Here is a 12,321-nt window from a genome sequence, read left to right on the forward strand (position 1 = left end):
CAACCACCGCTCGCTTTTCCCAAGCAAAACCCGGTACGTACGACTTATTGGAACTGCGGCCGGAGGGTGCACAACTTTACGACACAAAGTTGACAAAAAATAGACTCAGCAAATGCTAAGTCTTGGCTAGCGTTCGCCAGCATTTGAAGGCCCTTGACGGATGCTCAACGCACACACCCTCCGGGAAGAAATACGTGTATATCGACCAGTGCTGAGCCGTCTGTCACCCGCACTGATTCGCTGGAACTAGAAGTGATTACAAAACTTCCCTCCGGGCGCGGTACTGTCTTGCAGAAACGGTACGACGGAGGCGACGCTTCTGTCGGCGGATCTTACTGGGGTCTTATTTCCGACAGGTTGGATGAAAATAGGTCACCACCCGGAGCAGCCAGAACCCGTGCTGTCACTAGCACTAGGTGCCAGTTCATCAAAGGAGTGAAGAATGACGCCCCGTGATGAGTGTCAAATTCGGATGATATAATTAAATTGTGTCTGGTCATCGCCATCAGAGGTTGCCATGAATTTTTATGAGTTGGCAGCCCATTTGACGTAACGGAGGAGATGGTGAAATCATTTGAGCAGATGTTTTGCAGAGCTTTATCGGAAAACAAAAGAATTTAATCCTACGAAAAGTAAGGATTATTGGAAATCTTAGGTTGTAGCGGGAATAAAATCAAATCCAATTTATGACTTTGGACATTTACAAACACGACTGTGAAACTAAAGCAAGCGAAACCAACGTAAGTTTCATTTCATTACAATCTAAAACCTACAGCAAAGTCATTAAAGCTTTAAAAAGCTACTGAATGGTGAGATTCCGGTTTTTACACCCGCTCGGCAGCACATTTAACGTAAATTGAATTATTACCGGCTTTCCTCTAATTAGATAACATTCACCGTTGGCCTGTCGCAATAAGGCGGGGAGTAAAAATTACGGTCATCTTCTCGGTGTGGCCACCGAACAGATATAGTGAATAAAAATCGATCAAAATCAAATGGACCTCCTGCAGGATAAGCCGGCGTACGAATGTGCGCTTCTTTTCGCAAGGCAGGTTTGGTAACGAAAGAAAATGAAAAGAAAATAAAGAAAATTAGCTGCCTACACTAAAGAGCAGTCCAGGTTAGTGCGAGGATGGGTGTGAGATGTTGCCCGCCTCGAAGCCCGGTAAGGTGCAAAGGGCAGTAAAACTAATTATTTCTGAAGGATTGGGAGGAAGGTAATAAGATTAATTTGTTTGAAATAAGGGATTAATGATTTAATTACGTGCCGGAAACCTACCGGGCTCCGGGTGTCATCCGGACCTTGCCTGCTTGCTTGCAGCATTGTAGACGTAATTGGTGCGAACGAGCATCGGTACAACAACGTCCGGGTCATCCCGGATCATCGCGAACGCAAAACCACTCTATGATAGCTAAGGCAACGGCAACCGTTCACATGATCCTTGAGTTGATTGTGGATCCTTTCGAGATCCAGGTTTTCACATCCTCTAGGTGTATGTGTGTGTGTACGTATGTAGGGCTGGCATTGTATGTTATGTCACGGGAAGTGAAGTTGCTGTGGGTTTCCGCTCACTAAGCATCCAATGTCCTTATGACTTTCCGCCCGGTGCGGAGCTAATGAAGGTGCATGCCGTTCTTGGCGTGCACTCCATATTTTTGAAGTGGCTTCCGGTTTGACCCCAGCTAATTGAGCGTACCCTGGGCTCGTGGCGCCTAGCAGTAAGTTCCGCACCTAACGCAGAAACTAATGGAGATGAAATGTATTAATACTTACGTTTTTGTACCAGGAAAAGGAAGTCACCGGTGGTCTCGCGTCCGCTCGGCATTTCAGCGTCACGTTTTCTCCCTCGGAGCGCGTTATCACTCGGCTCGGGTCCTCGTTGGCCAGATGCACCGACACGACGGGTTCATCTACGGGAAAAATAAGAAACAGCCCGATGCGAGCACAGTTGAAGGGTTAATATTCTTCCGTTCTATACGCTCACTGGTAGAAGTCACTTCCGCCGAACTGTCCCTCGGCACGCCATAGATAGTTGCCTCCACGCACCGTGCGACGGTGGTTTCCACCGACTCTAGGCCATTTTGGTTCGGTTCAGCTGATTTTCCCCTGCTTCCGGTGCACCAACTCCAAGCTCCATAGTGAGGTCGCTTTCGGTTGCGCCCGTGAACCGGCGTGGAAGCCCGTCCAGTTCAGCATCAGCAGTAGCGGTCGTCGCAGAGGAAACTATAAAATTGAATTTATCGTTCCATTGCACACGCCCCATTCGTCAGATGATTAAAGGACACGCGTGCTTGGGCTCGATTGCATCGGGCTGGCGTCGTAATGGGATTCGCTTTAGTGCTTCCCACCGCCAGCGGGATATGATTTGCGAAAAAGGGTGGCGAATACGACCATACGGTTGCGAACGGAATTGGTCTAGCTGCTGATAGCGAAAACCCACGCGGCTCGGACCGTGCGCGGAAAATAATGTCACCTTAATAGTCCCGTTTTTGTGACACGATTGATCGTAATAATTTCACACAAAATCCAGAACCATAGACATTGGTTTGGGATTTTACAGTCGTGCTCAAAACGACGCCATCGTTTGTCGGAAATTATTATCTCTGATTCGTCCAAAATGAGTGTCACTCCTGGAACTTTGTATGAAACGAGATTTTTCGGTGAAAACGTACAGCCACATTCTGTAAATAAAATTTTGCTGGAATTTTTATGATTACAGTAATTTTTCATCCGCAGTCAACATGGTTTAACCTTCCACGAATGAAACGATTCCTGAAAATCTAGCACAAACGAGTCCCCGACTGTTTGTACGAACCCCAAAAACAAAAAAAGCGCAACCCGGCTGAAGCTGATCTTTTCGTTGCTTTAGCTAGGACACGCAGCCACACAACCGCACCGACCACTCACAGGCTTTCCCGGGCTAACCGCTTTTCAAATGGCTTACTGCCGGTGCACACAAAAAACCCCATCGGCCCGGTCTCCCGGAGTCTCGGGCTCGCAGCGGGATATCAAACAAATACACCGAAAATAATTAACTATTGCGCGAAGTGGGTAGCGACGCCGGCAGCAGTTTATGGTTGAGTGAATATTCACCGAAAATGGAACATGTCCCGTAAAATATTGATACGCCGTGGGTGCCGTCACTCCGTGGTGGTCGCCCGATCCTGACAAGGTTACCCTTCATAATGGGCACTGTCGAAGGTCCTCCGCTGTCCCTTCCCCGGGAGCTGGGGGGCTAGGACGGTGGGGGGGTTTATTGGGGCACGTAATAGAAATCCGCTAAATTATGGTGCATCGAGCGCAGCGTTCGGGCGGGCATTTCCGGATGCACCGCGTCAGGGTGAGGAAAAGTAAAACGTTTATCGGGCGGAAAATAAACAGCGCCGAATGCAATTTCTGGCCGGAACTATTTCACAAGGCACGGGCCGGGGTCGGAAAGGATCGGTGGAGTTGGCGATTGGCGGCCAAAATGGAGTTGCGGCCGTGCAAATAAATTACATTAATTTCAGTTTTAGCCATAAGCCCGTTTAATGTGGGAAAATTTAATAAAATCGAATTTTAATCGTTTTATTGAGCTAGCAGAGAGCTCGCGCGTACGTGTGTTAGTGCGTTGTATGCCAGATCGCCCGATTTAGTTTTTCTACGTTCCAGCGAAGTGAAAACAAGGCGCGTGATAAAAAGTGAACCACATTCATGACATGATTAAAGCTCATCACCGTTCGCCAACCATCGCGTCCGTTCATAAATCAATGTGCAACCGCAAAAGGTCAGCGCTGCAAAACCATTAGCTTCGAGGAACACACACACAAACACACACTCAGTGCACAATCAGCACTGCGGTGGCTCGAGCACTGTATCGTTTTCCATGGTCGGGGCCGGTTTTTCCTCGGCTTGCGTGAAAACCAGCTGGCTCGATCAAAACCGGCATTGCGCTGCACAATTTCTTCGGTTTGCTGAGTTGCAATAATGGTCGGTCGTAAGTTACCCCCTCCCGGCACGACAAGGTTTCCCGGCACGTCCCCCGGGCGTCTTATCTGGGCAGGATCGTCATATGGCGGTGTGGCGACCGTCGCCAGCGCCAACGCCCGGGCGGCAAAGTTTCGCAAGTGATAAATCGTAACATGCTACTATTTTTCATCCGCCACTGCGGCTTTTCTCCGGCATCTAGGATGCGTTTTCCATGGGTTGCAGCACAGGGGGGGGAGGGGGGAGGCGATGTTGGCCACGAGACTCACGTTGTTTTGAATGATGAGTTGTTGAGGCAGAAACCGGACGACTCTCGGGAAAGCGAATCACTTTCCGCCCCTTCTTTCTGTCCCATTAAACGAAACGATACGAACGTTGAGAAGCACTGCTGCGGTAGTGGAAGGGCAAAGGTCCTTCCATTTTTGAGTCTTTTTCAACGGACCAAAGGATCTCCCTTACCGACGCACGGTCGCCATAAATTAAAGCCCGCGAGTCGGTATTTACGGAAGTCGTTAAAGATTTCATCACCTCGCCAGAGCGGATGGCTTCCCGGTGGTTTTCATCTGCTGTCTGCCATGCCAACCGTAACTCATTCTAAAGTGCATTCCCGGCCACCGCAAGGGCGAGGGCCGAGGCAAACGGGATCGTAGTACTTACATGCGACGCTTATGATGCGCTTGTCGTCGATGCCACCGCCGGAAAACCACGCGTTCGATGCCCGGCACGTCAGCTCCGCCCCGTCGTTGCCGGCCGTCACGCGGAGGTTCAGTATGCTCGAGGTCAGATTGCCGTCCTGCGCGGGGAGAAGGAAAATTAACAGCGTTCCATTTTCTCACGATTACAACGCGACGGTCGACCCGATCATTGAGCCCTGGGATCAGGACTTGGGGCTGGCCGTTAGTTAAACTAACACTTTGCTCGCAACCCAGCGCGCTTCGATGGCCTGCGGGCATACAATCGGCAGGATGACAGTCTACTTACGTTGCTGTCCGTGTGGGTCGTGATGTCGGCACTGCGGAGCGGCTCGCCGTCGAGCAGCCAGACGATTTTCGCCGCCGGATAGGAACCCCACGCCTCGCATCGCATCGGAACCGGCCGGCCAGCCGTCAGCAGTTCGTTTGGCGTTACGATTTTCACGCGCAACGGTTTCACTGGAACGTTGATATAAGAGCTCGGGATCAATATGTTTCATTGCCGTATCGATTTTCGTCGATCTATTTCCTTCCCCTCTCAATACGGTACTGCAAACCTCAATCCGGGTTCGTTCGAGCATGCCAGAATTTAAGCCGAGTACCGAGAACACTGCGAGCTTTACTGCGAATGTGTACCGGCGGGCTTTCCGGGGGTGGGAGGAAAGGATATACATTAATACTTACGGTGAACCTGGATGGCAACTTCTTTCGATACCGCCGGGATCAGCTTGGAACCCGCGGCGCGGCACTGCAGCTTCGAGCCGAAGTAGTCCCTCGTGACGGTGTGGATAAATAGTTGATTAACCATGGCCGAGGTGCCTTCGACGGCGGATGGGTGACTGGTGTTGGAGATCTCCACGCCATCGCGCCACCACGTTACCCTCGGCGGGGGACGACCTTAAAAAGGCGAGAGAATATAAGCATTATTTATATTGTTCCAGATGAACTTCGAGAGATACACAAAAATTCGCTTCATAGAAAAAGCTTTCATGTATGGAGTTTTGTGTACACTAAAAACTCAATCAATACTGAACCGTCGGTTTTGAAACTTTCCACACATTAAGTTTACGCGCAGGTATTGTTGAAAATTAGTATTTTTGATAAAATTATTCAAATTTTTCTGTTGAACTTCAGTTTCACAAATACAAAAGAAGGAAGCATGTACATAGTTGTCAAGGTGTATCCACCATAGTTATACAACAAGGCTTATACAACACGTGGAAATCGATGAAATATCAACCATTTTAAATATGTCGTTATTGTAACGATTAAATTAAAACATAACTCTCAAGCAAAGAGTTAAACCATAATTCTTTTCTCATTCCCTTCTTAACCAAGCATCGAAAGTGCGTCAAGCTAGTTATCAAAATGAACATTTATTTGCTTCTAAAAGGATGAGGTTATTCAGGATCTAACAAGTCAGTAGGAATAGCAAGAAATGAAATGGTTCTTGGAAGAAAATTGCACTCAAAAGTTTTTTCACGAAATAGAATCTTATTTTTATCTTGTAGTGATTTAAAGCAGCTACTTTTAGCAATTACTCAAATCTGCTCAATTTCAAAACAGAAAATGAAAAAACCGAACTCATTTTATCACCCCTCAACCATTTCGTCTAAGATAAAAATGAAACTTCTACAATATCCAGATTGCTCTGGCCTATCCTAGGTTCAACAACGCATTTCATTTGCTTCTGTCTATGTCTCACACTTTCGGCAGAGGGTAAAGCTTTTGTAACTGTTGACAAACTCCCACTAAATGCACGAAGACGCTGTGTGTTTCAAAGAACGAGGGTTGAGTGGAAAAATGACAGGAACCCTTGGGATGTTAAACCAAGCACGTGAAGGCACCACTCGACCATGAATATAAAGTGTTTTTCACTCATACACTCCATTTTCCGTCATAGGGAACTTTCCGCCCACGCGAACGGGGGCACGAGTAAAAGTAGTTCCGAACAACTGAAACCGTTGTTTCAACGCGAACATGCAGAAACTCACATACACACATACCCGCACAAACACGCACACGGTCATATATACATAAGCACTTCCTGCGAGTGCTTCCACCATTTCCGTTCTCCTACCGCGTGCGCATCTAAATAAATAATAAGCCTATTTACAGGGACGAGCAGCGGCGGTAATAAAAAAGCCCTTCAATGATGAGGAAAACTTAGAGAAATAAGTTCGTGCATCAAGTTTATCAGCTTCCGCTTGGTTTCCGCAGGCGGGACGGCGCAAAGAGAAACAGAATGTTTCACTCGGCACGTTTTCGGTTCGGTGGATTTGTGCGGAACGTGCGGCGGAATGTGTTAACCGGGGACTCCTACAAACCGTGTCGGAATGTGGCCCAGTTGCCGAACGAAAGAGAGAGAGAGAGACGCGACGGTGGCCTACAGACACCCATCCAAACATACACACAGCGAGACGCTAGCTTTGACTCGTCTTCTCCATTGGCGCCCGAAATGATGCCTTTTTATGATGCAACCTTCAATGCCAGCAACAATTTAGAAGTAACATCCTTTTGCACCGCAGTCATTTTCATGCAGATTTGCTGCACGGGACGGGGGTGCTGATGGCGAAGGCGGTCTATTAAATTTTTGTTGCTAAACGGAAAACTGTGGTTACGAGAAGCTGCCTCAATCGACCGTCGTGTTTGGATGCGGGAGCGTTGGGGGCGCGCTGTTTTTGAAGCAAGTGGTGACCTTGGTAACGTTTTAAATTAAATTGATTTTATTTTCCGTCCCTCATTCCACCGTTTTTTGAACGATTGCAATTCGTTCGGGAAATGCTCAGTGTGTAGAAATGTGTATCCATGGTAATGGAAATTTCGAGTTCTGCAAATCGAAATCGAATTCTATTTAAGTTGTGTGGTACGTTTTTTCATGTGTTATGAAATGACATATTACATAAATTCCTTGAATTGCTGAAGATGAATTACTAAAACAACACGATGCTATGCAAAGTCAACAAAAAAGACAAGCATCTTCAATACATCGTTAAAGCAGCACGTGTACATAAACAAAACAACCGTGGCTTACAATTATTTGCAAAATGAAGCTTAAATTTAATGCTCAGTCTAAATAAATGGCGAAAGAACATTGATGTGACTTAAATCGATGTGTTTAGAGAATAACATGTTCATGTTCTCTACTCTACTTCAAGCTTTAAAATTTGATATAGCTGACAATATTTTACATGTCAAACAGTATGTAGTGATCGTATTACACATTGGACATTTTAATAAAACGCAAATGTTTTTGAGTGATCGAAAAGCTTTCCAGGGAGCGATTTTCAATTAAGCGGTTGATTGACGTATTTCGGTTACACAAACATATTTTAATGCTCAAAGGGTCAATTTAAGTTTTTGTCCGATCCATCAGGTAGGTTTGCAGTACAATTTTCATGTTTTGTTTGAAGTATTCTTCTTTCGTTATAAAACTAAATTTAGTAAAACTAATTGATTTTCCAAAATAGAATTGATGTGATTCAAAAATCCTACACTTCTCGAAGTTCCTGGTCAAAGCCGGTAAATAAATCCTACCGAAATGACTTTATCCAAGTGGAGGTAAGCTTTGGGCAATCAAAAATACGCCCCTTTCTTGAAACCGCTTGAGCCTATCGTTTGAAAATGAATTCAAAAACCGAATGAGAACCCCATCTTGCTTTCTTTTTGCATACCACCTCAAATCCAGGGCCAACAACCTACCGATCGGGGTCGATGTGTGTTGCAATGGTTAACCCACATTGCGAAAAAGAACCAAAGGCAGGCAAACAAAGAAATCATCCAGCTCCCACCAACCTTGAAATTGATTGTACCGTCAGTGCATGCGAGCGAAAAACTACGGATTTTCCTCGCCAATCTTTGCCCTAAATTCGAATGCAAACAGTTTACTTTCGATCAGCCTCGCACCCAGGCCGGGAAACGTGCGCTCCGCTCCAGCCGGGGTGGGAAAATGTTTTGTTACATTTTACGACCGTGCAGCGGCTACGGGCTATCCACTCAAGGCAAGGTTTCTACATCATCAACATCATCAACACTAGCATCATCACCATCACCACCACCGATTCGAGCTTCAGTGGCACCATCGTGCGCCACAGGAAGCTGCACCGTTACGAGAATTTATTTATTTTTATTTTATTCCGAGCTTCCTTTCAGCACGTGTGTGTAAGCGTGGGGAAGGTGGGGGGAGGGGGGGGGAAGGAGAAGAGCGTTGCGAAAGAGTTAGACCAAGATCGGAAGGATGAGCAGGACCGTACCGTTTCGGACGGCTTTTGGTTTAGTCTCCCGGGAGGATGTAGTATCCGTTGTCGGCTGTCATAAAATGGAGCACGGAACGTGCAGGATAAAAATGAAAGGTGCCGCAGAAAGAAAGCAAGGGGTGGGGACGATGATAAAGGCGGGGAAAATCGGGCAAACACTGGCGCGCAAAGCCACCGGACCAACGGGCGAGCGTCAATTGTTGACAGGCATTTCTCGCCCGCACGACAAACGAAGCGCCCCGCACTCAAGGATACTCGAGCCTGACGGACGAAAAACGGTGAGCTGGCGCCGACTTCGGGGGGGACGAAGCGTGATGATACCTGGCGCTCGAATTGGGTGATACACACCCGATAGAAAATCTGAGCGTCTCCCGGCCGGATCCGTGTACGAAACGGTACCCAAAACCGAGGACATATGGCCCTGCACTCGACGGTCGGCACGAGGATCGCATGGTATGTGTTCAATTGACGTTTGTGTTGCCGTTTCTGGTCCGTTGGCTCAGTAATCGATGGCAAGGGGGCAGAAGCGAGGCAGGCAGAAAAAAAGACTCAAGTGTGTCCATCCATTCGCTTTCCGTCGGAGAGGAAACAAAACATTTGATAGCACGGGCACATTACGTCCGTGCAAACGGACGACTTTTTTTTTGCGACACAACCCGGCGTGAGACGTGATCCAGTTTTCCGGCTTGCGATACCTGTGAAAGACACCCCATCGAGCAAAGCCACAGTGGAAGCGAGAGCAGGAGAGTGATAGAGCCCACCAGAAGGAAGCTGACAGTCATGTGGAAGAATAAAAATGGGAAAGGACGTGTTGTTGCACGATTTCGATTTTTCTGGCCGTTTTATGGCTACGTCATCTATTCCGGCTGCCCGGAAGGTTGCGAGCTGATCGATTGCTGCAAACCTGTCCGCTCGCACCGGGATTGATGGTAATTCGTTTTCTTATCAATGCCGGAGTGATCTGGATTGTTCGGGCAGTAAAGCAAAAACAGGAATAAAAAAACACGGCGGCGCATCGCAACGGATCGTCCGAGGCGGGAGGGTTTTATTCGGGTGTAAATTAATCGAAATTATGCAGAATTCCTTATCCCTTTGGCAAAAAGGTGCGCCCGGATGAGCCGGCGCAGCCATGGTGATGTATCGAGCTCTGGGGATCTCACTTCCGTTCCGGTGAGCACTAAACAAGCCATCAAGAGCTACTACCTTTCGTGCGCCATAAAAACTGAGTTTTCCACTCTAGCGCACTGGTGCATGCCTCCAGCGCTCCTTATGGTTCCCGGCCTGCTTTGTTCACCAAGAAAATAGTACCTAGCCGGGGTCCGAAACCATCATCATCCCCGTTCGCAGCGCCAACCAGTTTCGGGAAATGGAAAGCGTAAAACAAAGAAAAACTTCATCCCTACCGGCTAATGTCCTATAGGTAGGTTATTTATTACAAGGGGGATGTTTTGCGAGACAACTTCGACGGGTTTCCTTCCCGGAACCCTGGTCCAGTGGGTCGTACGTACGTCGATATAAATATTCATATGCAATATGTGTATGATCCATCGTGTGGAAACGGGTTCAATGAGCAGGTCCTGCCTACAAATGGATTGAAATGAATCTCCCGTCTGGTCCGGTGCCTTACGGACGGGATCTACGCTGGTAGGAGTTTGCAATGGCATTTTAATGAAAAGAGACACCATAAAGGGTCCAACTTTACGGTTTCGAAGGAACATTTCCGGGAAAGTGGGCTATTTTTCAGGAGAACGTCATGGAGATGATACTCGGGTGCGAAAAGTTTCAGATGGATAAAAATGGGAGCTCATATTAGCATCGATTTCAAAACTCACACAAAGTCCAATTGCAATCCGGAACAAAAGGAAAGGAGCGACGGTGGGGGGGGGGGGGGGGGGGGGGGAATTTATTGCGAAATTAGTTGTATACGTACCTCCGGATACCTGGCACGATAAGAAAAGCTCATGTCCCTCTCGAAACGGTCCGGCAACGGTAGAAATCTCCTTGCCCTGTGTGTCGAATATCCTTGGCTCCTCCGGTGGAACTGAAAAGCGAGTTCACACGAAATGGAAGTATTAACATTTCATCGACACGGGCATGCTGGGAAATTGGAAAAATGCTCGCAAATTCCCGGTACCAGTCAATATGGTTTGCTGTTGTTTTAAAATCACCGCTCGAAGCGATGAATGTGTAGCGAATATTTCTAGCAAATCCAATATAGGCTGGTACGTATTTACGTGGGACAATTTGAGCAAGGCCATTTCTGGAACAACCTCCGATGGAGGCGCCCGGTGTTCGATGAGGTTCGCTTACCGGCTAGCGTCAAATTGACTCGGTAGTTGCGCGTGGGCGAATCGAAATAGTCCACCCGGCACCGGTAGACGCCACCGTCGGACGGTTTGATGTTGCGAATCTGCAGGCGGGCTTCGCTGGGCGTCGCGCCGACGGAGAAAAACAACCGCTGGCCGAGATCGTTGGCGATGGTCGAGTGCTGGGCGGCGGTAATCGGGACGCCGCTGCGGGAGTCCAAGCTGTACAGCGGGATGCCGGTGGAATCCTTAAACCAGAGGACCAGCTTGACGGCATCCTGCGCCGACGGTGCCGTGATGTTGCACGGCAGCTCCGCATCGTGATCAATCGCTGCCCACACGTTGCGCGCTGGAACTGCGGGAGGGAAGAAAGACGAGCGATCGGGTGAAGGTGTGGTACGGTGAAGTGGAACATGGAAGGAGGAACAGAAATATTAGAATTTTGAACACGGGGCCAATTTCAACAAGCAATGCAAACGAATAGAAATCCAACGAGCATAAAGGCAGCAAATGTTTTCGATTTTAGGAAAATTTTATTTTAACAACAACAAGCAAAACAAATTCACAGCATGCGGTGAATATGTAGTACAGTACTAGTAAATAACATTAGAAAACGGCAGGCTTATGAACTTTGAAAACAAGAATAATGAAAAGGAAAATTGTTTTGACTGCGCAAGAACAAAAAACTGTTTAACTTTCCAAGCAAAATCAAATTTTTAAACATTTTGAGAACAAAACAGATGAACGGTCCAATAAAAACCAATAAATCACAAGCTGTGTGCAATAACTGTGACTGGTATTGAATCTGTAAGCAAATATTTGCCTTTTTTACCTAAACTTTTCAACATGCAATTCATAAGAAGCAGAATTAATTGAAAATATCAAAATTAAGTTAGTTTACGTACACAAACTGAATATTTCTTGAAATCATATTAAACAATCAGCTCCTTATTTTAATAATAAATTGATTCATAGACGCAATTAAATGTATTCCAACAAAAACCACCTAAATGCAATGCGCCATTGAAATAGTTTTAGATTGTGTTATTAAAAGTCTTTGGTTGCTGTCATGCATTAAGGATATTTTTCTACACATGTAT

General features: G+C 47.0%; 1 protein-coding gene across 1 annotated transcript in view; it reads right to left on the reverse strand.

Moving 5' to 3' along the window:
* Positions 1-12,321, reverse strand: part of LOC131284344 (hemicentin-2) — a 62,806-nt gene that overhangs the window by 21,203 nt on the left and 29,282 nt on the right. The window contains exons 3-8 of the mRNA XM_058313200.1: positions 11,226-11,576; positions 10,846-10,956; positions 5,344-5,556; positions 4,949-5,118; positions 4,625-4,760; positions 1,775-1,911 (exon numbers count right to left, since the gene is read on the reverse strand). Coding sequence (XP_058169183.1) covers positions 1,775-1,911; positions 4,625-4,760; positions 4,949-5,118; positions 5,344-5,556; positions 10,846-10,956; positions 11,226-11,576 — 1,118 coding nt within the window. The remainder of the gene's footprint in view (positions 1-1,774; positions 1,912-4,624; positions 4,761-4,948; positions 5,119-5,343; positions 5,557-10,845; positions 10,957-11,225; positions 11,577-12,321) is intronic.

Source organism: Anopheles ziemanni, chromosome 3 (assembly GCF_943734765.1).
Source record: "Anopheles ziemanni chromosome 3, idAnoZiCoDA_A2_x.2, whole genome shotgun sequence".
In the NCBI taxonomy this organism is placed as follows: domain Eukaryota; kingdom Metazoa; phylum Arthropoda; class Insecta; order Diptera; family Culicidae; genus Anopheles; species Anopheles ziemanni.